At 47.2% G+C, this 27,911-nt stretch overlaps 1 protein-coding gene across 1 annotated transcript; it reads left to right on the forward strand.

Moving 5' to 3' along the window:
* The first annotated feature begins 15,404 nt into the window (after nucleotides 1-15,404).
* LOC119454098 (cuticle protein 64-like) lies at nucleotides 15,405-16,405 on the forward strand. Its single transcript, XM_037716105.2, has one exon. The coding sequence runs from the start codon at nucleotides 15,405-15,407 to the stop codon at nucleotides 16,311-16,313; it is 909 nt and encodes a 302-aa protein (XP_037572033.1). The 3' UTR covers nucleotides 16,314-16,405.
* The last annotated feature ends 11,506 nt before the right edge of the window (nucleotides 16,406-27,911 follow it).

Raw genomic sequence — 27,911 nt, forward strand, 5'->3', positions numbered from 1 at the left:
GAGTGACTAAAGGAACGTGTTTCTAATACAAGAGTATATAGACATTAGTTTCCCGGAAATACTAGGAGTAAGATTATTTACAGCGGTGTCTAGTGCCTGTTTCTCTCTTTTCGCCATCGGTACCGCACAGGCAAACACACGTGGTTCGAAGACAGCGCCGTCCAACGGCTTTCGCTGTTCGTTATGCACGTGGACGCTCAGAAATAGTTGAGTCATGCGAAGTTTCCGCAGCGTATATATATCTTATGCAAACAAGATGCACAACCATTCTGACAACCTGTTCTGACCTGTATACCGAAAATATAGAGGACGGGAATATTCTCAAGCCTAAGGTGGACGTGGGCACCAGCTTGAAAAAGCGCTGCTGCAAAACAGAAAATTCACGAGCTTTCATGTTTCTTTTTTTTTTCCATCGGGCTCGCGTGCCTGTCTGTAATCGCACACAGCGGACACATTCAGTCAACACCGGTTTGCGCCGGACCGGCATAGCAGGCAGCAAACCGTAGCATCTTCGCGGAGTACGCCGTGAGGCAAGCTGAACGAAAGTACAAAATGCAGTTACTGTGCTCTAACATCACCACGCGTGAAACTTTCGCGGTCCGCTCGTCGAACTGGGCTATCCAGAGCGGAGCGTGGCTGTCCGCGGTATCCTCCTATTTATACGGTTCTCCTGGTATGGAGCGGCCTTTTAGCAGGTTTATTCTTCTTATTCCATCTGTTTGCGTAATCCTCGGCACCCTCCTGCACTTTCTTTTTTTTTTCACTTCGGAATTCGCCGTTTCTGTATCTCACGAGTGGGGGATAGGATTACCCAATGCATCGATTTCTCCATTACCAGTTCTCTTCGTTCGCCCATTTTTTAACGTAGAGAAGAAGACAAGAAAGAGCGATGTGTCGTCCCGCTTCCTCTACACGTGTATTTCTTTTCGCCTTTGTTTTCGTGAAGTTACGTGCAGTGCTCTCGATAAGGGAAGACGCTTCGCTTCTTTTTATTTCTTTCGTCTCGGTCTCACGTTTACCGCAGTGGCGTAACAGGAATGCTCCTGGTTCCGCGTGTGTGAACTGGCACGTGGTATATCAGCTTAATTTGCTAGGATTCTCGCAAGCAATGCTCCAGGATAGCGGATTAGGACAGCGTGAAAAAATATGGGCTTCTTGTGACTAAGAAAACGGTGTGCCGTGGAAAGATAAGTACGGGTCTTCAAGGCACATGTTCATTTATTTGATCGTTAGAACAATAAAGCAACTAATGCAGACCAAGATACTGATGGGCGTCTAGAAGACTTCTGACCATCAGTGTGGCGCACGAACACACGCACACATAGAGCCTAGGGGTTGCTTATTAATTCACGTGGGCGTGGACCGCATGGCATTCTAGTGCCGTATAACGGCGATAAGCGATAAGTGCGCATGCGCGCAACACACTACAGAACCTATTCTTGAAACATATGGCGGCTGCATGTGCAAGAATTTAAAATGAATTACCCAGAATTAAAAGAAAAATTGGAGGACGCTTAAGTATCGCCTTTAGGAGTAGAACGCGATAGCGTTATCGGGACCCGTTCTCATCGCATCAGTCGCATACGGCAAGTAGGCTTCATTCACTGCAACACTGAACGTGGGAAAGCCAGCTTACAAAGGCCAAGCTTACACCGATCTCCTTAAAGTCACTGGCTTCACTTTTAAACTGAAATGCATTGCTGGAAAGACATTTTTCCAGTGACAATGTAAGTGGTCTTATATTGAAATGGGAAGGCCCTAGTACCTTTTTTATTATTTTATTATTTGTTTGCTATTGCCCCGACGCCCGCAGGTCTGGTAGAAATGCTGGAAAAGGGGTTTGTGTTTGAGTTTCCTCGTAGCAGAATTAGGTTTTCTCGTACATTCAAATTACAATCCGACGCCGATTGGTAAACAATCCGACGGCGAATCCGACGCCGAATGGTAAAGTCGTACTTTACCATTTTTCTGATGAATTTCACTGTGAGAAATTCAATTTTTGTTTACCAGAACCTTGCACCACGTGGAGGGCCTGCGCGGCAGTCGACGTGGTTGGATGATTTTCTCCGCCACCCGCGATCACACGCCGGTTGGCGACGCCGGGATTTTCTGCGACACGGGGCCCTTGAAGCTATCGCGTTAAAACCCAATTGCGTTAAATAATCTCGTAGTAGGTCGTTAAAAAAAAACAGCGCCCGAGCACTCCGTCCAGATGGTTAACCAGCGGAGCTGAAACGGGCGGCCCCGGTGTTTAGCCGTGGGTTAAACCCGACGCTGTATTGAAGCGTTTCTCAATTATTGGTTACATGTTTGTGCTTCTAGTGGAATGCAAGCGCCAATGGCAGGCTGATGCTGCTAACCACGACGCCGAGCTAACTCGAGATATCGAACGCATGCGACAACAGCGAGCCGAGGGGACGGTGTTGCGGGCAGAGCAGCGTCAACGTGGCATAGGCGGGAACGCATTCGGCAGCGTAAGCAGTTATGGGCTCATTCTGATAGCCATTTCGGTTCGCGCTGTTGTTCGCCGCCGCCGCTGCCGCGTAACCGCTATCGCCCGAAATGAAAAAAAAAACACCGCATATCCACGACGTGAATGATAATGAGTGGGCGAAGCATCGGGGGATCATTCGGGCAAAACGCCGGAAGCGTTCTCCGGAAGCTGGAGCTTGGCGTACATATACTGTACACACACACACACACACACACACACACACACACACACACACACACACACACACACACACACACATCTGTATATATATATACATATATATATATATATACATAAAAAAAAAAAAAAAAAAAGAATGGAGAGTTAAAGGAAAGACAAGACCTGGTCGTGCCAGACAAAGCAGAGGGCAAGGTCGCTGTTATGTTTCACATACATACGGACACGCCTGTCAAGTTAGGTTGAACATAAAAAAAAAAAAAAGGGGGAGGGGAGGGAAAGTAAAGGTAAGACACCAAGACCTGGTCCTGCCTGACAAAGCAAAGGGCAAGGTCGCTGTTAAGCGTGTTTCACATGCACAATTGATGGACACGCCTGTCATAAAAAAAGGGAGAGAGAGAGAGAGAGTAAAGGAAAGACACCAAGACCTGGTCGTGCCAGACGAAGCTAGGGCAAGGTCGCTGGTAAGCGTACACATACAATTGGCAGACACGCCTGTCATATATAAAAAAAGAAGAAAAAGAAAAAAGAGGGAGAGTAAAGGAAAGAGAGTTAAAGGAAAGACACCAAGACCTGGTCGTGCCAGACAAAGTAAAGGGCGAAAGACGAGAAACTATATATATATATATATATATATATATATATATATATATATATATATATATACATGCAAACCAGCGCTACGGACAACGGACAACTACGAGGGACAAGGCTGGGCCCTAAGGTGCTTCGCCCCTAAAACGTGCCCGGTCCCCGCCAGGATTGAGCCCAGGCCCGCTGCGTGGGAGTCGGATACTTTACCACTGAGCCACGCAAGCGCTTGCTATCAGCGTCAGAAAAAGGCCCTATGAACGCGCCCTAGGCAGGCTCGCAGGTGCAGATGACCCGAGCCTCCACCAGTATGGTGGCGCCATCTAGTTAAGGCGCCTGCAAAAGCCGCATGCACAGGCGCAGACGACGAGAGGCGATTCAGACGAGGCGCGTAATAAACGCGATCCCGATGTGAGATGTGCGCCATGTATTCTCGGTACCTCTTCGGTACACGTTATGGCGTCTCCTCGCAAGGTACGAACCGCAGCTGAAGAAGCGAATCGTAGAGCTACGTGCGCGGCTACAACCAAGCATCATTGGGCTCAGCAGACTGATGTGCATAGAGCATTACAAACCGCAGCTCGCCGTCGACGCCGGGCGGACAGTTGAGATCGCTCTCGTCAAAACGAGGCGAAGAGACTTCGCCGCGAACACCCTGTTGTGCGTGGTGACGAAATTGCTACTCTTAAGCCGCTCGCTCCACCACCTTACGCTGTGACTGTGCTGCGTGTGCCGCGCAGGCCTGCGACTTTTTCGTTTCGCCTAGCCATATACAGCTTTCGCTGTAAAATGTAGGCTCTATCGTATGTTTTAACCTTTAGGGAGCCTACATGCAAGCGCTTGCATGTAGGCTCCCTATTACTCTTCATCTTCTGCAAGCGGCAATTGATTGCGGAGGCACCTTAGTCCGCCATTAAAAACCGCCTGCAACGAGATTTCGCACCACGTTTTCAAAAGCTGATATTTAGATAGTGCAGGTACAGAAGAACCTCAGTGTGAAATTTTACGCTTGAAAAACTAGCGGATGCGCGTCACGAAAGGCGCACAAAGTAGGCGTTTTTAATAGCGAAACTGAAAAAAAAAAGAAGACATTGCTATCGCCGCTCGCCGGAAGTGATGCTAGAATCCGATAACACGAGTCCTTGGCACGACCTCCGAGATGGGGCACTGCCTGCTGTTGCCCGCGGAGCATTCAAAAATTTCAAAGCTGAGGAGCTGGGACTCATTTACGTCACAGCCGCGAACCACTAACCTCAAGCTGCACGCATATTCTTCGGCGCTAATAATAGGCTGCTAATAAATAACATTCGACAATGACCAACCCAGCAGCTTTGCCAAGATTGCATCGGTATAGTGTGTACTAGTACTAATTTATTACCCGTTAAGCCAAAGTTACGCCTTGTTACAGTTGGCTTTTAAGCGGACCGAACACTTGCGCAACCTGCGCGTGGCTTCACCTCTTATCGCGCGAATTCCTCCCCTAGCGACACTTTCGGTAACGAGGCCGACAGGACGCCCCCTTTCGCTTTTCCTCCTCTCGTCGAGCACTCTACATATCGCTTCGTCGCCATTACGTGTCGCACTTGTCGCTTTTCCTCCAGGAGGCTCTCGTTTAACTCGAGTGTCCGCCGAGACGAACAAAAGACCGCTTCCATTAAAAGAAGGAAAAGGACCAGTGAGACCGGAAGTAGTGCTGTGAAAGAGAGAGAGAGAGAGAGTGGAAGGGAAAGTGGTGGGCATATAACGGTCTAAATTTAACTTCCTCGTTGACAAAAGCAGCCGGTTTTGTCTCCGCGCGGAGCACCCGATAGTGAACGAATGCGAAAAACACCAAAGAAAAATAAAAAGAAAAGAAAGAAAATGCGAAAAAACAAGAAAGAAGGAGCTCGTCGTCCTTCGGCGCTTTCAAAGGCGCGCCACTCTCCGAACGAGAGCTATGCAGGGCACGGCGTCCGCCGTACGTGAAGTTCATTTCGCCCCCGTTTTAACGACGTACAGGTTCGGCTTGAGGAAGGATGCTCGGTGCGGAGGACGCTTCTCTTTTGTAGCCGGTATATACTTACGGCAAGAACGCGACGCCTCCGCCGTGAGGCGCTTACGCCGTTCAGCTGACAGCCATTCTCATTGAAGAGCTTACGAGGGGATGGGACACAGGCGACACCTCTCGGCATTCCGGTGAACTTGGAGGGTGCCCGCACGGATGGTGCGGTTCGAGCCTTGCGAGGGGTTGTCGACCTTACGAAGGATTTTGAGCGCGAATCTAAATAGCAGTGAACTTCTCGAGAGGGCGTACGGAACGTCTTCTGGCTGCACAGTTGCGGGGGCGCGACAGGCAACTTGGTATTCCATTGCGAGCCTCGGATTGGTTCGTGATGACACGCCCTATTGCACGGCTCACCCTGGTGACGGACAAGGGGTAAATTCTGAAACACAAAGCGGCAGTGACCGCCTCTTGTAGGCCTATGTTTCTGCATATGTGGTGTGTGTGTGTCTGTGTGGACGCGTGTGCTGTATGAAAAAAGGAGCAGCATCAACTTCTCATCTGATCTCCGGATAGATGATTATAATGCAGTCTATCATCCCGTTTGTCGATAGTTGTTAAACAAGCAAAACAACAAACGCCGCTGCGAATCCTCACGCTTCAATTCATCGCATTTATTTCGTACCATAAGCGTGTCTACAACTGTAAGCTCCGAAAAAACCATTCTGTTTAGCACGCAACCCCTACCCATACAATCCGATAACCCTGGGCTTGCTGAATGATGCGCGACGCGGAGTGATATTTTATGGGGCGGGCCACCTGTCTTTACTCCCGCGTAGTAGTTGTTCTGATCATGCGTTTGTCAGAAAGGAGATTGACTGATGTGAACATACAGCCCCAGTCATGCCTATATGCCTACATCACTGACTTAGAGGTGTGCCTAAATCATAATGTGTACGCAAATGCATACTGTTTACGGACAAAAACGCAGTTCAGTAAGTATAATTTTGACCATATATCTATATCACTGTGCTCGACAGTGCACATGAGATAGTGCCGTGTGCACTAGGTACACCGATGACAATCTCAATATGTAATGGAGGCGTTACTACTGATCCCGCCACTGAGGGCGACTCATGCGATTTCAAAGGCCACAGTAGAAGAGCTGAGGGATGCTGCCGAAGGTTAGCGATTTCTTTACTACTTCGCCACGCCTACACCGATGTCCGAACTGTTCGAAATGCAGGGAGCAACTTGACTGCAAGTTATCAAGCAACGCACATGTATTGCATTTGCGTACCCAATTGTTCAGGAAACGGAAATGGCACGAAATATCCGCAGCACGACGAAACCGACAAGAAAATTACGAGTTAGGAAGCCCAGACGTTCCGAAAGCGAAGTATTTCAGGTGGCATTTAATAGAGAGAGAGCGGGATAAGTTGTAATCCGAGGCTATAAAATAAAACGTTTCCTGCAAATAAGTGCAGACCTCCTGCTGCGAACGAAATGCTCGCGCATTAGGAGGCCTGGATTCAGGGCTGCCCGGGACATCGAAATACTAATTGTTAGTCCTTTGAATTAAACATCAGGAGAGATGGACAAAGTAATGAAACAAGATGCCAGAAACAAGTCTGAACGGAACCACGAACTATTTTCAGTAGATTTCAGCTTGGGCAATTGATAGCTTGCGAAAGTGCAAGCTTCCTCGAAAAAGAACGTTCCTACGAATGACCGGGATCAGCGAGTACGTGGATGGCGCGTATAATGTATTGAAGAAGCCGCTGTAACAGCCGTTCTTGGCATTTAGCGTTCTCATTGTTCGTGTGGCATATACGCGAGTGATAGATAGCTCAGTTTCCTCAAGATTTACTTCCCCGGTGGGCTTGCACAAAAGCGTCTAAATTTAGAAACGCTGAGATCTCCGGCAGCAAATCAACGAATCGATGCCAACCGAGAGATTGGTTCCCGCCAAGTCCCCCATATCAGCTTCCCTCATTTCAAAGGACGCGCCGGCCGAGGCCCATAAAACTCTCGAGGTGGGACGAGTTCCTACGGCGACACACTGTTTACAGCGCTAGCTTCCGAAGGTTTCCTTTCCGTTCGCGCCAACTTGGCGCCACAAGCTAGCCAATGAATGTGGGGGTGGTTCTGGGGAGGGTGATGCTTCGGGCGTGGGTTAGCTTGCCAGAGTTAGCGATTGCTATGGCCAGTCTCTTGAATCTGGGAAGAAATATGTTTATAAGAACAAGCAAACGGGAGTAGCTCGTATTCCTAGGTAGGTTAAGAAGGACAAATGGAGTTTAACCGGGTAGGACGACGCTATGGGTGGCCAAGGAGGAGTGCCGTGGTCCTTACGCTTATTGTTGGAAGGCGGCGAGAGAAGCGGCGAGCGGAAGGGTAATTGCGGCGTCCAGCCCAGCCGCGGAACCACAGTCGATGCCCGTAACGGCGCCACGCGAGATGCTGGCGCGACAATGGCACATAATGCATGGTGATGGCGATGAAGCTATCGGCAGGTTTTTTTTTTTCATGCTCATGGCAGATAACCGATAGTTCATGAGTTTAAAAGAATCGGTTTCGAGAGAACGGAAGCACAGTCGAGGACGCGAGAGAAATAGGTGGTGCGATGAAATTAGGAAATTTGCAGACGTAGGATAGCAGATGGGTAATTGGAGATCGCTGGGAGAGGACTTCGTCCTGCCGTGGGAGTAAAATAAGCTGATGATGATGATGATGATGATGATGATGACGTTCAAGTAGAGGGTTTTGATCGTGAAAAAAAAAATTCCACATGAACAGCAATGGGTTAGACAATTCACAAGTTATCAAAGGCAGCACCTTATCTTTGAAAACGAAGTTACAATCAGCGCACGATACCAGTACTACTCTATGGTGCTGAAAGTTGAGAGACATGAGAGAGCCGAAGAAAATAACGGCCACGTAACGAATTATGAAAGCAACATGAATTAGACTGCGAACGACCGCAGCCGATTTTCTAGCTGAAATCAAAAGGAAGGAGCTCAATTCGGCCGGTTATGTAATGTGTACAGCGGATAAGTGGTGGTTTATTACAGCAACATAACCGCACCAAGGAAAGAAATGTGCAGTTGAGAACGGGAGAGGAATGGGAAGTGGGCTGAGATTAGTATATTCGGCCGGCGTTGGTCGCAGGCCGCTGGCTCAAGCACAGACGCAATTGGTGACAGCTGGCAGAGAAGTTCGTCCTGGTAGCGGATGTAAAATATGATGATTAGTATGGTAACGGTGTACATGGTGGTAACGCTGCCAGTATCAGATGTAAGTGCTCGACCTACGCACCTCTTTGTAGAGCACTACGACATGTCCCCGAGCGAGAAATGCGAGTGTCAGCGGAAATGTCCTCACTTGTCATGACTGCTTCCATTCTAGAAGCGCTCTCATATAGTGGCAGCTCATCAACGGTCACGACGGCCCCACCTCAATGCAACAGTCACTGCAGTTTTCCTATGACATTTTTCCGCGTAACGCAAGCTGGGTTAGTATTGAACTGAGTTTCGACCTTCCATCATGTTAGTAGACGCAGGGCATAGTTTACAACACTGTACACAACACTGTACACAACACTGTACTCCCTCTAACACTGTAAAGCTCACCTCATGTTTGTGGAGTAGCGTGAACTGAATATTTTTAGGCCTTCTTCGGTGGTAGCCATTGCTTTTTTTTTTAATAGTTACCTTCATTTCTTGCCGTAAAACGAGGCAAACAGTGTGGACGATGTACGCCTATCTCTCTGCATTAACAGATTTACAATAGAAATCCCTAGCTAGGACATTTTAGTGGGCTCGTCGGTGCATTTATTTTAACATGACTGACTACGCACATAAGCACACACCTGTCCTCCTGGCCCCGTGTTAACTTGTGCGGTTTGTGTTTACTCGCGCAGTCAATCAAAGACTATCAGAAATGCCGTGCTCTCTGGTCGTGCACTCGTCGCCATGCAGGGAGTGCTCGCCGGATGTCTCGGTGCACTCTCAATAACCACACGATCAGAGCAGCGGTGCGATGGCGAGCGAGATAGCGGAAGTTCAGTGCCGCTCTGACTTGGCAGTGGGGTCCGGGAGAGAAATTTCGCGGCGACCTTGCGGACTGCATCGAGAACGAGGCCGCGCACGTTGGAAGCACCACGTCAACAACACATGTTCGCTATCACTGGCCGCATGCCCCGTATTCACGAACGCGTGACTCCCGGGCCGTTCTCGTACGTGATATGCCTAGAGATTCACTATAGCTCGGGTCGAGCTCCAGGGAAGCAGCCTGCGCGCATGCCACCCGTGGAGAGGGAGAGGGTGTATGACTTTGCCATTTATCGAGGCCGCACATTGTACTACCACTATACCTCGTGTGTGGCCGATACAGGAACATAATCTTAAACGAGAAGGAATATCTTTCGAGATACTTTTTTGCATCCTCCGGAGTTAGGCAAGATAGTGCACCCCTCTCTGAGCGATCAGACACCACTATAGCTGTGCGACCTTGGACCTTGGACAAGAAGGTATCGAGAAAATTGTAAATAAATGAAGCTTCTGTCTTCTTACATTTGAGCGCATTTACGACGGTCCTCTCTTTCGCACCTTTTTATTGCTCAGGTTTGCCCATGGTGAACCGAGAGCTTTCTTAAGCAACGTCAGTTTCTGGGATTGCGAAGCTACTGACAAAAACTGTAAAAGTTATTCCAAACGAAAGCTTCAAGTGTCAAAGAAAACAACGGTAACGGACTCAAGGTGGCATCGGCGACATGTATGGAAACGACAGCAGCACGAAGACAACGACAACCAAAGAAGGCACGATGGCGTCCACACCGTAACCATAAGCTTGAATCCTGGGTTGGAAAAAAATAGAACTTCCGGTGCAGCGACATCTTGTGTCAAAGAAGCAAAACCTGGTGACAAAGATGATCTCACTACGACAGACACCGCAAAAGGTGGATAAAGTCACCAACTCGCTCACATTGGTGCCCTGTTACCCTCTACCTCTGTAAAACGTCGGCGCATATATGAGCTTTAAGGCATTTGCACCAACATTCGCTGTCTTACACACTCAGCATGTTGTCGCAACTTATTTCTCTTGCTACCACAGCCACTCGCCGCCGGTAACCTGGATCAATATTCCCTGCACATGCAATGAGACAAGGGATGCGGAATTGCCGCATTTCGAGCGTTAGCACTGCATCTTACTCGTGGCGCTATATGTCGAAAAGACGAAGGAAAAATATCTGTCACTTATGATGTACCAATTCTACGCCATGGTAGATTAGTGATGAAATTTAAACTTGTTCCATGCAGTTGCTGAGGGCAACGACACGCAGTGAATGTCAACACGAGAGAATAAAAAAAAACGAAAAAAAAACAACGACGGAGTGTGTAAAGTGGAGAACTATAGCGACAGAGTCAATTTTGTTGACGCGACTATAGCGCAAGCAAATATGTTTAATCGAGACTATTTATGAACTGTACTGAATCTCAGGAACCACGACGATAATGACAAGAACATTTATGGCTCGTTACTGCTGTGTGCTGAATGCCCACATGTTTGGTGTGTGCACACACGCAGGAATGCAAGACCTTCGTTTCTGACTTCGAAGCTTTTGCTGATTTGATGACGGTTAGAACTTTCAGATCTTCCGGTCTGCCTTCATTCTGTCATTCGAGGAGTAGGAGCAAACTTCATTTATAAAAGTGAGCCGATGGTAGAATCATCCGACGTAGTAAAGAATCATATATATGATTCCTGGATGCCGTGAAGTGCAGCGTGTACACAAAGTGTTCACTCTCTCTCTCTCTCCGTTTCGTTTTTATATTCCTACTTTTCCGTCCCTCAGTGTAGGGTAGCACTGTTTGACCTCCGTACGTTTCTTCTTCTTACTTTCGTCCTCCCTTCAGGGCTAGAACTGGTCAGCTGGGCATCTCACTGCTCGGTGATGGGTGGTATCTATGGGCTGACCCACATTCCCATACCATGTGACTGAGGGTACTGGGCACAGAGTAGGAGGTGCATATGTAATTCTAGTTTGTGGGATACAAGGCAAGCAGGTTGCGGTGCGGGAATGTGCCAGCCTATATAGTTTCCGGAACATCTCCGCCTCTTCTCTGGTCAGCGTGGGGTGCAGGAGTAGTTAGGTCCCACTTTGCAGTGGTTCAGGATGTATGTGTATCTTTTCGGGACGTCGTCATGCGGGTTGACCGGGGCTCGTGAACCCAGCTGGATAGCCCGGAGCTTGATCTCGGGCAGCGGTGTAGGCCGCTGATTACCGGCCAGGGACTAGTGTCCCGGTGCCTAGACAATGTACATTTCTGGAAGATTTTCTCGTTTCCTCAGGAAGTTCAGGGCTTCTTTCGAAAGATGGCCGGTTTGGAAGTTTTTGCATGCAGTTTGCGAGTCCGTGATGATGGTAATGTGTTCTCGCTTGGATATCGCCGTATCTTCCACGTAGTCAATGTCTCGAATGTCCACCGAGGCCTCTGCTACCTATTCTCTCTGGCCGCTGATCCCACTGACAGCGTGTGCCACCCAGTTCTTGTATTTTTCAGCGTCGGTGTATCTGACTTCTCTTGCTCTTCTCGGTCCTTCGTAGGCCTTGTGTAGAGCTTGTACTCTGCCTGCCTCCTTCCCTTGTATTCTGCGTGCAGGTCTCTTGGGAAGCTGGCCACCATGATATTCACCCTCAAGGGTACAGGGACCCGCTGCTTGCTGCTGGATTCGTCTCCGAGAGCGTAGCCCAGGCTTCTTAACGGGTCCCTGCCCGTGCTAGTGACCTTGAGTCTCTCGACCTGACTCCTCTTGTGGGGCTCTGCTACCTCCCCCCAAATATTGTAGATGCCCAGGCTGAGTGCCTTCTCCGTCGACGTTGTTGGAGGTAGCCCAGTGGCAGCTTGGAGGTGTTTCGTATTACAGTACTCTGTTTGTCACTCTCGCTGTTCTTGAGACCTATGCACGGGGTGCCGTATGTGACTCGGCTAATGATCAGGGCTTGGATCAGTGACCAACAGGAAGCACGGCGTTAAGGGGCAGGACATGTCATTTGAGGAAGATACAAAATTAAATGTCGTTGAGTTCCATGCCCACATAAAGCGTGCGCGTTAAAGTAGTTGAATATAGCGTTTCTGGAAGGGCTTCGGCTTATCAGCCACAGTGGCTCAGAGGCAAAGGCATAAAGTCGCCAGTGTGGCAGCACTTCGCGATCGAGGTGGAACGCGAAAACGGTCGCGCACTTAGATTTATGCTCATTTGAATGAATCCCCGGCACTTAAATTTCATCCGTAACTATGCGCTCCGATGTTCGCCCTAGCCCATATTGTGGCTTAGTGGATATTATAGATTTGATGCCCTTACGCAATAATTCAGCTATACATTTACAGCCATCGGTTTTGGTTTATCAACTTCTCACGTCTTTCCTGTTTGTATTATTGTTGTTCCTCCTCACAACCACGATAAAAAGAATAGCCTTCGTAGCTGTCAGTTGACAAAGTCTGCTTCCTTAATGGTTTGAAAAATACAGCGTAAGGTAACGATGGTGGTAGGATGAAAGTTAAACAGAACAAAATACAAGCCCGAATCATGTGATTCTCAACCCTTCTAAGGGACATTACTTTAAGGTGCAATTTCCAAATAACAAATGAGATACAATTGGCGTAACTTCCCATTCTTCTGGTTTTATGTTGTTTCACTTCAAATGAACAAAAGTACAGTTTCTTCATATAAAAGGTTGCCTGGAACGAACTTACAGCATGCCTAAAAATCACTGTATGCCATTTCAGTGTCAACCATGCAAAGTACCTCAAAACGAGACAAGTCGACATGGCGGCCGGTGATAAATTTCGGACACTTTTCACGTGCGGCTCGCAGACAAGTCGAACTGACCCATTTAAGTTATTACGGCACATCCATAGCGGTAGGCTCAATTTGTACACAGATAACGCATCGTCGAAGGCGACGCTCGGGTGATTGCACATACCCCAAATCCTGCACGGATTGCGAATACCTACAAATTTGCGAAACCCCGATCAGCTCGGAAAGCAGCTGCGGCATAATCCTTCCGCAATGCCGTCCGGCAAATACCTATGCTCCGCAGAGTAGGCGGCAATGGTATACGCGCGTGCACGGCTCGCCACGTGCATCGCTCGTGGGTTTAGCGACATCCCCTTCTCGATCGGACTAGAAAAGCACGGGCCGGCGGGCAGAGGCGACAGTGATCTCGCTGCAGAGATCGCGCGCTTTTGGTGAGGCCTCGAAGACGCGGGAGGGCCAGCGTTTGCTCGAGAAGAGAAGGAGGGGGACGCATAGATAAGAGAGAAGCGACTCGGTTCTTTTATTTGTGACTGCGCGCGAAGAAGACTGAGTTCCTCCTGTACGATTCCGCTCAGAAAGAAGTGAAAGTGCGCGCTCGTACATGTGGTTCTTTATACCGTAAGGGTAAGCAAGAGAAGATGCGCTGCGTTAGAAGAGAGAGGGAGAGTGTGCGGCGATGATAGGCTTTCAGCGCTTCGGGAACCGTTTAGGAGTTCCACGCGCGAGCGCGGAGGAATAGCTACCGGAAGAAGCTTACGGATTCGGGGTGTGTCCGGCGGCTATCGGCCGCGGCAGGACACGGACGCGAGGACGATCCTCCCTATCGATATAGACACTCTGTTTCGAAGTATACTGACCTGAAACTCTTCGCGCAACCCCCAGGCCAGTGAAGAACCCGCCGGCTCTGTGCTGGCCGCGCGGGCATTCAGATGTCGTGCACCGTGGAAACTCACCCTCGTTCTTCTTTATAGTTTGTTTTATCGTGGTTTCGAGCTATATTGGCGTCTGGGCGGTTGCTTTTTCTTTCGGTTCAGTCAACGGGGCACGCGCACGTGTGATCTGTACGGGGCGGGTTTGGTGCTGCTGCGACGACGTAGGACGATGCGGAAAGAAAGTACAAAGAGGAGGCGGCCAGCCCGGAGTACGGGGGTTGAAGGGGATCGCGCTGATTTCGTCGGCCTCCATATAAAAAGAGCCCGGGAAGTTTTTCGGAAAACACACAGCCGGTGGTGCTTCGCCGAGTAACGGGCCACGAAGAACAAAGCGCAGCGCGGGGAACCCACAGAAACTTAAGCATGCAGATCTTGGTAAGTGAGGAATCGTGGCGTTTTGTGGGGACCACTAAATTTGTTAACTCGTGTGTGGAGCGATGAACGCGGAAGCAAGTAATGAGGAATAAATTAGAGCCCGTCTTAAGCAGCGGACATTTCAATCGCCGATTCTGCGTCGACGAGGATTCGTGCAGAATGAGGTCTGTAGAGTATATACAAAGTTAGCAAGACGGTATTTACACTTAGTCTCCGAGCAAGGATTCATGTAGAGTTACGAGTATTAGTGTAATAATTAGTATTAGTAACCAGTTGTGGTTCAGCGCTTCCCCATTGTCTGTCTTATTGTCCCTAACTAGTTCCTTGTTACGCATAACTACCATGCCTAGCCATGATGAGTATTAATGCGAGGAGTAGCACATGAATTTGCTGACGATTCGAACTGGCGTAATCGTGATTTCACGTCTATGCGCAATGAAACTGCGTTCGAGGAGAAACATAGACATGGTCACTTTACCTAGGCGTCTATGGCTTAGTGCACTTAGCCAGCTTCCTAGGCCAAATGATTCATACAAGCAGTGTGGTTTGAAAAGCGGCTGTTGCACTTTTAAAGGACATTCGTTTCAACCCCGATGCAGTCATTAAGACTTGCCGGACGTCTTATACATCATCAGGAATGAATGATTCTTTTAGATACCAGTGTTCCTATTCTGCACGCGAACTTATTAGTCAGGCAAGCGAAGCAAGCCATCCACCGCGCTCTATTTTCCGTCTACAAGTTGCTGTCAAAGTCTGACTCAATTGATCATTGACGTTCGCTTCAACATTGCACATGCGTTTAGAGTTAAGCTTCAACTACATTTACCCGTTCAAAAGAAGGAACGCTGAGAAGCGTCCGCAGAACTTAACTACATATACGGAGCCTCATTTTTTTACGAAGTGTTAGAAGCTGCCTTTGCAATAATTGCCAGAGCTCTTAAAAGATGTTTCTAAATAATACACATATTTCACAACTTTCTCTACTTTTCAACAGAAACTTACCATCCTTTTCGCCGTCGCGGCCACGTCCATGGCTGGATACCTGAACGGCGGCGGGCTCGGCGTCACCTACGCTGGCGGCGGGGGCTATGGCCTTGGCTACGGTGGAGTCGGCTTGGGCTACGGTGGTGCCGGCCTGGGCTACGGAGGTCTGGGCTACGGCGGCCTCGGTTACGGTGGCCTAGGGTACGGTGGTCTGGGCTACGGTGGTCTGGGCTACGGTGGCCTCGGTTACGGCGGCCTCGGTTACGGCGGCCTAGGCTACGGCGGTCTCGGCTACGGCCTCGGAGGACTGGGATACGGCTATGGTCTTGGAGGCCTTGGATACGGCGGAGGTGTGGTGGCCGCTGCCCCTGTCGCGGTTGCCGTGGCACGCCCCGTGGCCGTCGCGAGGCCCGTAGCCGTCGCTCCCCAATTCGTAGCCGTACAGAGGCCGGTGGCCGTCGTTCAGCCGGTCGCGGTCCAGAGGACTGTGGCATTCGCTCAACCTGCGGTCCAGAAGGTCGTCGCTCAGCCTTCCGTCGTCGCTGTCCAGCGTCCCGTCGCAGTTGCCGCACAAAAGGTGGTCAGCGTCTCCCGTCCTGTCGCAGTCGCCCAACCAGTTGCCTACGCTCAACCGGTCGCTGTCGCTGCTGCTCCAGCCGTCGGTGTCGTCGGATACGGTGGCGGACTGGGATACGGAGCAGGACTGGGCTACGGCGCCGGACTGGGCTACGGAACCGGACTGGGCTATGGCGCCGGACTCGGCTACGGCGCTGGACTGGGATACGGCTACGGGGGTCTCGGCTACGGCGGAGGACTGGTTGGAGTCGGCTACGGAAACGGCCTCAGCTACGGCCTTGGTTACGGCGGGTACGGACAAGGCGTGAAGCACGGCTACAGTCTCGGCGGGTACGGCTACGGCTACGGCGGCTACGACTACCTTCGCAAGAAGAAGTAAGCAGCTTGGACGGTTGCGCGTTGTGCGTTCTGGGTGTGACGTCATTGGTTGACCCATCATCTACAGTGTGGTGCTTGCGGACTGTGTGGAACGAGTTCATATGCACAGAGAACCATAGTGTACAGAGAAATAAAATATTCGTATGTACCAATGTTGCGCTGGTGCTTTCCTGGTGTGTACGCTTTCCTGCGAGGCCCTGTCGAGCGCAACTGCGCCCTAATGTTGGTGTTCGCTTTTCCTGTCCTAGTAAGACAGCATATTTCTGGGGAACTATGACAAGGCCAAATTATAAGAACGACCAGAGATGCCCCGAGGGGTTAAAATCCTTCGAAGGACCAAACGATTGCGATAAGCCATGAAGTACAATGCATAGGGTTCTCACTTATTAACGAGAACACATGTGGTGGTGCTAGCCAAGAGTATTGCCTCCGATATATGTAGCCATGTATTACGTATGATGAAACAAAAGGATTTATTGCACAATTAGGTTCCCACAGTAAGCAAAAAGCTAGTCGTATTGTAAGACTAGGTTTGGCAAGGCCAAGAAGACGCTAATGGCGACGCCGCCCTGAAATTGTCGCACCATTAAGGCTTCCACTGGGGCTATAGTTGGTATGACATCCTTCTGTTTACTGCTCTATACTGTTATGCAAAGGACAAAAAACGACACTGACACACATATGCGCGCACGTGCTCTCCTAGTCAAAACGACCAAGCTACAATAAATAACATAGAGATCTTGTGACATCACATGTACGCTTCGGCGTTGCAGTTTTGGAGCAAAGTTCAATGTAGAGTTGTTCAAAAATTTATTCCACTGACTAGCAATCAACGCTTGTATTTCTGTCCAGATGATAAAAATATGGCTTTGAAGGAGTATTGTACACGGCTAAAATGAGTTAGTTTTGTTGTGGATGGTGTCTCTTTAGTATGGAACAGTGACAGTTTGCTGATGCAATTGCAATGTGTTCGAGAACAGATGTGAGCAACTATTGTTGGCACTGACTTGCAGTGACGGTAAAGGTGCACCACCTGGACAGTGTACAGTAGTATAGACATTTCATCTTCTAAAGATTCTGTTGAAACGACTTTCAAAATTCTCTAGAAAAAGCTGAGCGGTTTCATGAATCCGGCTAGGAAAATCGTCGACGAAAAGTAAGCGCAAATGTCACAAACATGCACTTAAATAAATTGAAAACGCGAGCATCAATTAAAACGATCGCGACCTCACAAATACAAGAAAAATAAATCTAAGGAATGCACGTTGTCTTAAAGACATCTACCTCTCAGAAGAACTTTCTGTGGGCCTAGTTTGTGCATACTTGATAAAAATTTTAAAGCGCGAACAAGAGACAAGGCACAAAAAGAAGGTGAGACACAGGACAGGTGCCTTTCCTGTGTCTGACCTTCCTTTTGTGCCTTGTCTGTTGTTTGCGCTTTAAAAAGTTCATCAAATATGCCTCTTAGTTTACGTCGACTGCGATGTGTTTATTAGGATAGTCGAAAAAACTGCCTGCGAAATATGACATTTCGTTATCGTGAGCACCGCTTAATAAAGGCAGAAAATAAGAGGCTCTGCGGTTTTACTAGCCAAGAGCACGATATGATTATGAGGCACGCCGTGGCAGCATTTGTCCGTTGCATTTGTCATCTGGCATTTTGCTTTTCTCTTTCAAATTGTTCTTAGTGCTTTGGTATGGCTCCTCGACTGTGAGCACGTGTGCGCTGCCGATTTCGGGTCGTGTTCAAACGTTGTTTTCATGTTGCGCAATTAAACTTCTGTGCAATGATGCTTAGCGCGAAGCCATGCAGTGTTCTGTGTGTTGCTGAACTTTGTCGCATGATTTTGTTTATTCGCCTAATCAAATTTCGTACGTGTTCATCTAGATTTATCTAAAGCTTCTGTTCAGTTATCGCGGGAATATGTATGATGAATTTGTGTACTTCCGAGGAGCGCTTCGTTCATGACCTGACCTGAGCGTGACCAGAGCATCTCCAGGATTGGGTATTTTTGTCATGTTGTTTGTCCATATACTATGCACACATGCATTTTGCCTACCTATGCATGACTTTATAGGAACGAGCCCAACATTTCACCTGCCAATGCCCAAGTAAATATGTATGTTCTATTTACCGCATTGTGCGGTGCGTTTTTTATTATTTTCTGTTGAGACGTGGGAGGCCAAGATCTCCACCCCGGCCCTGGACGAACAACGACGTCTTGTCGCCAGAGCCCGGGATGCTATCGCGGTATACTTCAGAGGGTCGCTTCGTTCATGGGCTCCTGAGAATGAGGGACCAGAGCTCTTCAGGATTGGGTCTTTTTGTCATGTTCTATATCCATATACTATGACACATGTTTTGCCTATATGCCACTGTAAAAGGAACGAGCCAAACGCTCGGGAACACCGTCTCGAAATATTTCTGTTCTAAAGCATTCTATTCATCAAGGTGAGTAACAATTGTACCGTGTCTGCCACTGCTGTAAGCCTTGTAGGGGGCGAGGACTACAAGGCTTACAGCAGCTTCTGCTTTAAGCCTCTTCAAATCAAGCTTTTCAAAACTTAGTTCCGCACTCCTTACATGGTTATGAATACACTTCCTCAATATAACGAAAAAATGAGTCCAGGAGCAGTTGTATGTAGTGGTATAATCCTCTAAAACGACATAAGTACCGCCACTTGTAATCCAATTAAGATGCTACGCCGGACACAGTCAAATTCTGCACCGTATTATTAAGTTCACCATGTTGCGATTTTATATTGACTGACACGCTGGGCCACAGTGCCCTCTCTGCATCGCACACAATACCAATATATCTGAATTCGATAGCATGGGGGAATCTGACTGTATCTGGACTCCAAAATAGCATACGAAGGTCAAGATCAGTTACGCTTACCTACCGGAAAACATCTTGACGTGGCAACGCTACAGCAATGGCCACTAAATAAGCCTCACATCAGCTGGCTATAGAATTCCAAAGATTGCCATACGAACCAACCTCTCGGCCTTAAGCGAGAATAATACGATTGTTCCTTCAGCAAAGGGGACGAAGCAAAAAATTTTTTTTATTTTTGTCAGGTAATGCGGGCTCACGGTTGAATAGAATGTAATTAATTGGCTTTTATCCGTTGTTCATTTTCTGGCATCCGTTCTTGATATCCCTTACCAAGTCGACATGATAGTTTTGGATTTCATCAGCAAAGCTTTTGTTCGCGTTCCGCACGATAAATTAGTCCGGAAAATACATATCATTGGTCTTCCTCAATGGGTTTTCGCACGTTTAAATCGAAAACAATACGTTGAAGTTAATCGAAAGAAAAATTCAGCAGAACCCATCTCACGATGACTGCCGAAAGTAATGCGTTTCGACCAATATAACGACACAACGTATTGTTCCCACCGAAAAGAATTATGAAGTGTGTACACCAGCGGGACTCCTCCTTCGCGGTTATCTAGGGAGCCTGCATGCAAAGCTGTTGCTTGCCACAGGCTCCCTACGCTTGCCTAACACTTGGCGCCATCTGGCGGGGCGGCCGCGACGCCTCCGCGTGGCCTCCGAAATCCGTGGCACGCAGGTGCGTGCGAGCGCCGAGAAACGCGTCATGCGGAATCTGGGCTCCCCTCGCGCTTCTTGGAATTACTGTATATGCTACCAAAGGAAGCAGAGTTACGCGTCTGTTTTCAAAACGCCACCCACGCTGCCATTTGCAGATTGCTATCACGTGGTTTCCGAGAAACCGTGCACTACGGAGAAGCTGACGTTCGGGCCACCTTTCTTTTTGTATTTCGCAACGCCGCATCTACAGCGAAATGGATTGGCACTAGTTCCGCCAGACAAGTTCAAAGCGAATCGGGGTGATCTTTGCGTTCGCTGTTCACGACCGCGTAAACTCGTGTTACGATTGTTCCATAGCAGTTCCATCGGAATGAGATAACGAGTGCGACCAACGATGGAAATAGACGGAGTGCAGGAGCTGTGTTCTATATACACGAGCGTTGGCAGCAATATTTGAACCAGCTATACTCGGTGCATTTTTGTGCCGTGCTTCGCGTATCATTGCTAACGAGAGGTCCAACAGATACACGTGCATTCTATAGGCACTGTACATGCTCAATGAGAGCCGAAATGAAAAGTGTCCGGTCGTCGCACGCAATTTGTATGTGATCTGTGTATGGCGGCTCATCGCAGCGAAGTGTGTACGTGTATGTTTGTGTTGTTGGTGAACGCCAGTCCACTACAAGTTTCAGAAAGAGGTGATGGTACGATCTGTAGCGATAAGATTTATTGCCTTTATCGCCGTCATTCGTCATGTGCTATTGCGTGTGAGCTGTTTTGGCGGGCTGCGATGCACTGAGGTGACCGCGCCACGTCCGATCCATTCCAGCCATCCCGTTCTTGCCGTCAAGAAGTCTGCTCACGAGATATATACTGTGATATATATATATATATATATGCGATGTGTCGCAGTGGTGCTAGGCCTAAAAGCAGTTAAAGTGCTGGTTTTGTGCGATATGTGCGTGTGCTCTGAAGTAACCCATGCATAAGCTTTGCCGATCGCATTTTCTTATGTACACCGATCGCGAAGCTCTACGAAATTGGCCTTTCAAAGTCAGCTTCGCACATGTATATTTTGATTGAAAAGTTGTTGCTGCACTTTTGTTGTTGTTGCTGTCGGTGAGGGCAACCTAGGGGACGACTCAAAAGTTATATGTGTGATGACATGGGGTACTGATGTCGTGATTGCAAATTTCGGGCACCATTCATTTTTGTCATGTGGACCTTGGCGGGACGAACAAAAATGGTCATATGTATTTCTAGATTCTCGAGCTGGCTCCAACTGAATTATTTTGGATACTGATGTGAATCTACTCGGGGTATGCATCATCTGTATTCACAAGTTCTTTATTGCACGTCTCCAGTACTTGCTTCTAGTACTTTGTAAATTATCTAATATTGCTCAATCATTTGATGGCCAAGTAATGGAGGACAGGTAGAGTCATCGAACTCAAAGTTTGGAGTGGTGGTATCTACATTAGGTGATCTTAAAAAAATAGTGCACATGTTTTGAACCAGTGGTTATGTGTTAATTTGATTCAGCTTTTCTTTGTGGCCAGCTCATGTACTTGCTACTTCTGCAGAATATCACTTATGAATTGTCTGGTTTTGCAATAAACATGAAATACTATATTTTCTACCAACAAGGCTCGTGTGATATTTTGGTATAAACTATACTTTTTAATTGATTTTCAGTTCAAAATGAATAAAAGCTCCTCTGTTTTCTCTAACGACAGAAGTAAACGCTGATCATATGGGCCCTGATGCTTGTTGTAGTAGCTGCATGCACTTTATTGCTTTAATTTGCCGTACTTGGCCGGGATGCTTAACGTCCTTGAATTGGGTATAGTCAAGTGAACACCTTGCAAGTTCGAGAAGGGACTGTAGCTAGTGGCTGTAAGAGAATAATTAAAACATGCCTCGGGACACCTACTGCTTAATTGGGGATCTTCCTTTGTAAATTTACTGAGGGGTGCTCGGGTAAGGACAGCTGAAGAAACATTAAGTTTCACTCAACCGCTTATTATATGAGGATGAAACTTCTTGACTCCCAGCAAGGTGCTTTTGTCGGCTGTGCTTTTTCGCAGGCTGAAGATGAAAGGTTACTGCAACTCTTCTGATTTTTGGAAAAATAATGCGAGCTCTCCGAATGATACAAAAGTTGTAGCTGTAATTACCAGTTTTGTACATGGATTGCACCACACTGCTCCCGCACAACTGTTGTAAAAAAAGCTCCCTTTCCTTTTCTAACAAAGCACCGCTTTGGATGTTGCTTCTGGACACAATACAGATTATTACAAAGTAAATATGTTTAATATACTACTTACTGCCCATGTGAAGCAGAAAGCAAAACAGGCAGGCGTGTCGTCATGTAACATATGGTAAAGGCTTTTTGCCAGTTTTGTGTTATTATGTAGTGCAGCTATATCTTCCCGCTGAGGGAAAAACTGTACAACCAACTACACTCTCACAGAAGGTTACTCGTAGTATCCAGAGAGTAAAAAAGCCCATAGTGAAATGACTTTCTTGCAAGTGTGGTTGTGATACACAGTGCCTGCTGAAGATAGGGGCTCGATATATGTCTACAGCAAACCTGATGGGTACCCAAGTTTGAATACAAATAATTAGTGATTGATCTATCAGTAAAATGTTCTTAGATGACTTTGATGTTGAGAACGTTGGCACATTACTAGGTATAGACCTCACTATATTTAGTACAGTTTTCTGTGTGAAAGAGAACATGAGCTTGATACAGCTCACTAGATCAAAGTATTTGGTTATGGGGCGCAGTGATCGTATCTTATATATGTAAACGCCCGCACATGCACTTGTTTTTTCTTAAAGTTGCAGGAGGGTTTTATTGCCCAAACTATGTTATACTAGCTTATTGGCGCTTTTAGCTTACGCTGTTTACACGCTAGAACAGAGCACTACAGTGCTCTGAGTGGCGAAGTTATCTCGCACTGATACAAACTCAGAACGGGGCGCAATAGTTTTTAAGCGAAGAAAACATATGTTAAGTTATCTGATTGTTTACCTCCGATGCCAGTGCATATCAAGTTATAAATGAGTAGTTTTTTTTATTTGGAAGCTTGCACTGTCCTTGTTATGTAGCTTTCACTCTGAACTTTTTGTAGGATTTTGGGTTTCAATCAAATAACAAAGAAATTCCTCGAGACTGGTCATTGCGATCCAATATGTCACCATCGAGATGAACGAATGCTGCATTTGTCCGCCTTATCAAGAATAATCAGTTTTCCCCTAAAATAAAGTATCAAGTAAAAAGTCCCGGGATGGCGCACAGCTGAATCACCTGCGAGCGCATTTTATGCGCCAAGTCCAAGTCCAAAAAAAAAAACAACTCGCAATATTTGCGCCGCATCTAACATTGCACCCTGCAAAGAGCAGAGCTTTTTTTTCTTGACTGTGTTATCTAAGCAGCTGTTTTGATGCGCTCGGATTGGGATTATGTGGAAAAGCCGTTCACAAGCGTTGGAAAAGCGCCCGAGGTCGATCGGCGATACGGCAGGCATCCCACCCGCAAAAACGGAGTGCGGATTCGATGCATAGCTTTGGCTGCTTGCCAGGAAAGATGGCTGACCCACGCGTAACTCTGCTACCATTGGTAACATATTTTGTAACTCTTTTCATTTTGGACCAGCTGCACCATCTATCGGCACTGCTGAGAAGTCTACGCGTGGCCTCCAAGACGAGAAGTGCATGTTGTGCGCCGGTGCCTGCGAACGCTGAAGATTGTTCTTCCGCTTGCAGCTTACTACAGTTTCACGTACTCAGTGAGCCAAGTTGGCGAGAGATTTCAATCAATCAATCATTTATTCATGTATCAGTGTACATGGAGGGGTGAAAAGAAAAAAAAACTGCCGATAAGGCAGCTTGACGGGTTCTCACCCCCGATATTCATTGAAGATTCATTGAAGAGCCGTACGTATACCCAGTGGATTCTTGGTGCAGCTCGCTGAAGCTTCAGGTTGCTGTCCTTGAGGAACACTTGTGGCGTGGCCACGATTCCACCTAGCATCGGATAAATTTAAAGGGTGTTTTTCGTCACTGTAGGGTAGCAAATTCCCAGTTGCACATACCTAGCTGCCCAAGTTGGAGTCAGAATGAGTTCATTGTACAGTGGTTAACACCCAAAGTAACCGAAGTTTGCATCAAAGAGATTCATTGAACAGCGGTTACTACCAAGCCCCGCATGTCGGCGTGAAAGACGGTTCATTCAAGAGCGGAACATATGCACACATTGCCACATACTCAGTAACCCAATCTTTTTCGACGGTTGGTTTAGAAGCCCGCTCCTTCAGCACTGCAGCCCCTTTCCCTTTCTACCATGGACTACCCATACAGTGACCCAGGTAGCTGGAAAATGGTTAGAGACAAACGTACTCAAGTCGATCCCCTGAAAGTGAGTGAAGTGCCCTAAGAATGGTATGGGTATCAGCAGCGGAGCCCCGCGATGTCACCTTTGGGCCACTTTGGTTTCCGATTTGTGTTAATGATTTGTTCAGTTAGTAACTAACCCATAATAATTTGCTTCTTTGCAGATGACTACTTTCTCTTTAGTGATATTCATGTAGCCGACGATCATGTAGCCCTATGACCCTCAGTAATATTCTCGCCTGGTGTAGCGAAGGGGCATGGAACTGAACTTTGAAAAAAAAAAAGGCGGTCCACCTTCGCGTCACTAAAACCTTAACCCCCTCAGATTTTCTAATTTCATAAGATCTCAACTCTAACTTAGGTGGTACAGCATATGTACCCTAAGGTGCTAATTTGACAAGAAAGTGTAGCTGAAACAGCCATACTGCCTAATAGATGTTCTGCACTTCGCAAACTCTGCTACTGATGTCACAAACTTAAACACGCACCACCGCAGGTGGAGCGCCTGTCATATGAATATTTGATCATGCAGGCCTAAACGTGATTACGCTTGCATTATATGGCATCCGTAAACAATTGTGAATATTAACTCGGTTGACAAAAAAAATATTAAAGGACTGTGATCTATTTTCTCCCTACTCCCTACGCCAGTTTCTGTAGGTCAGTTATGGAATCCCCCCCCCCCCCCTAACCAGGTTACTTCGTTATAATTCCAGCGCAAAGTCGTTCGTTTAAAGTTTGTTTTTATTGTTTAATCCTAGTCTCGTGCTCGACCGTACTTATCTGTATATCTGTACACTTACGTTCCACCGCACTCGTCATACACACTCGCATTATTTAACTCCTTAATTTGCCAGAACAAATGTATTTAAATTTACTTCTTTTCGTAAACAACTTAGTGACTGGAATAAACTCTCACCTGACCACCTGTTGCCCATTGGTCAGCTGAATGCTACACTTTCATTGACTTTCTACGTTCTTTTGCATTTGCTTTCGCTTGATATCGTGCACATTGTTTATGCATTTCCACTTACAGGGAAGTACAAATGACATGTAATACTTTACGGTTGCTTTGACTTTTCGGAGTTCTTGTCATTGTTTTGTTGATGTGTCATTTCGACTTCTGTTATCGTCATTAGTATATTCACTAAATTTGTTTATTGTTGTATCGTGCTTTCTATATTGCCCCCTCCTGCTTGGCGTATGGGGCTTGCAGTATTTCTGTGAATAAATAAAAAAAAAGAGAATGCTCGCCGCAGAAGGTAACAGGAAACGGCACCGCCAGTGCATTAGCTGGTCAGATGGGATTCTTCACGCCACAGGGAAGTGTCACAGTGAACACAAATAACTTGTCGTAAGCTGATAGCACAGTGGTCTTGCTATATTCGTAAGGTTAACAAGAGTGACAGGTGACCGGCTGGTACATAACAAGAGAAAAAGAAATATTGAAATAGCAACGCTACATCAGTCATCGGTAATTTAGCTCCAAAATTTGCTATATGAGGCGGGTAATACGCTAAACTGGGTGCGCTAAATCGGCTGCACGCGTGGAGCAGTACACATCGGAAGGAGCGACTGCCGGAGAAAGAAAAAAATTACAAAAGAAAAGTTTACGGAGAAACTGACTGACCCCGTTGGAGAGAGCAAGGACACTAGCGCGCGCACGGAAGCGAGCGGAAACAAGAAAGAGCGCGCTTGGAAGATATCCCGCTAGATGGGGCTACGTTACCGCACAAGCTTCCCTTTATGGGACAAAACGGACACAACGGCCATCGGCTGTAAGCCAATCCGTAGTAGAGTGCACAGGAGTGCTTTAATCCGAAGTAGATGGTCTGCTCGAAGAATCAAGTATTAGCACCTATTGTGCTGCACTGCTAAGCATGAGGTCGCGGGATCAAATCCCGGCCACGGTAGCCACATTTCGATGGGGATGTAATGCAAAAACGCCCGTGTGCTGTACATTGGGGACACCTTAGAGCTCCCTTGGTGGTCGAAACTATTCCGGAGTCCCCCACTACGGCGCGTCTCAATCAAATCATGGCTTTGACCAGTAAAAACCTCAGGATTCCATTCAATTCACTTCAGTAAGTAACGCATTTAGTTCTTTCTTTCTTCTCGTCTTCTAATAATAATACGCCATATTGTTGTTATTTGGTCTTACATAAATACATTTGCCGAAATCATTCTAGCACAAGGAAATACCAACAGCATGCGGTTGCTCCACGGTGTACTAACACAAACGACAGTCGATCCATTTGTTCACAATCCGCACTTTTCAAATGCTTGACGCTCCCCGTAATATCTTTACATTCACTATCTTAGCAGACGCGAACAAAGGCAATGTACCGAGTGTTTCAAGCGGCGACTGCCTCTAATTATTGAATACATATGATTCGAAACATAATAGTAGTTGTTGCTGGCCAAGGTACACAACAGAGGTGGACAAAAACAAAATACCTGAGCGGTCATTTAGCAGCCTAAGTAATTAAAGTTCACTAATCAACTTACCTAGTAATCTTAGGCCGCCAATGCTAATTGGGCATTTGTAGCTCGTAACGAGGACTTAGTAAATCAGCTTCTAAAACAGATAAATACCTTATTTAAAGCCTGATGGCACGAACAGTCCCGCCTCATTTTGCGCGTGACCTCGAAACCGAGTGCATCAGGAGCGCGCAACTACCCGCCTTGTGCGGCTGCGTGGAAACACGCAGGCTCTCTATTTATCGTTCAGCAATCAATTAGACTGCCCGCCTATTTCCACAGACAAAACTGATGATGGCGAGGCCATCCCATTGATTAGTGCAAGGCGAACAAAATTTTGGCATACTCCGCCGGCTTCGCTGAATGCGGAAGGCAAGATGAACGGATGCGCTAAAGCTTTCTAAAGTTACTTGGCAGGCATCACTGTTGAAAGCGGCAAACACCGAAGAAGAAAGGAAACCAACGTCAGTCGTCTTTTGTCTTTGCGTGGTCTGTGCACATCGTCTTGCCCCGATCAAAAAACAGCTTCTTATAATTGTTCACGCTTTATCCATGGCTTGTAGGTACGGAACTTGGAACTTAGTTTACCGAATAGGACCAATAGCAATACGAAGTGGTCTGGGAGAGTTATGGATTAGGAAAAGTGAGGGTGAGTCATATGCGAAAGTTGAAACTATATCGAACACGAATCAAATAATCCATCCTATTGTTTCATTCCCATACAACATTTGTTTCTATTTTTCTTCTGTTCAGTTTTGTAGTAGATCGTCCATTCTCCAAAATTTCATATTACCTCTTGTGCGCTTTTGCAATGTTGATTCGCCATGGGCTGCTGGCATCAATTGTGTCTGCGTGCAGCGTGTATTTATTTTCTGGGCCCGAGATGTCCTCAAGCTACTTTTCTGTAGCTTTCTGTCTGGGGTCCATTCCCTAATTGACACGAACGAATACAGTACTCATGCATTCTATTTTGTCGAGCAATAGTTCTGTTCAGGTACTGTAAGGGACAATAAACAGGGGCATTTTACACAGAAAGAAACTGATGGAAATGGAGACTCTTGCAAATATTCTACTGCAGGAAAACCGCGGTTGTTTCGCTGACAAACCAACTTGTCAGAGAATGTATGGAAGAGGTGAATTCTGCACAATCGTACGTTCCC

Source organism: Dermacentor silvarum, chromosome 5 (genome assembly GCF_013339745.2).
Source record: "Dermacentor silvarum isolate Dsil-2018 chromosome 5, BIME_Dsil_1.4, whole genome shotgun sequence".
In the NCBI taxonomy this organism is placed as follows: Eukaryota; Metazoa; Arthropoda; class Arachnida; order Ixodida; family Ixodidae; genus Dermacentor; species Dermacentor silvarum.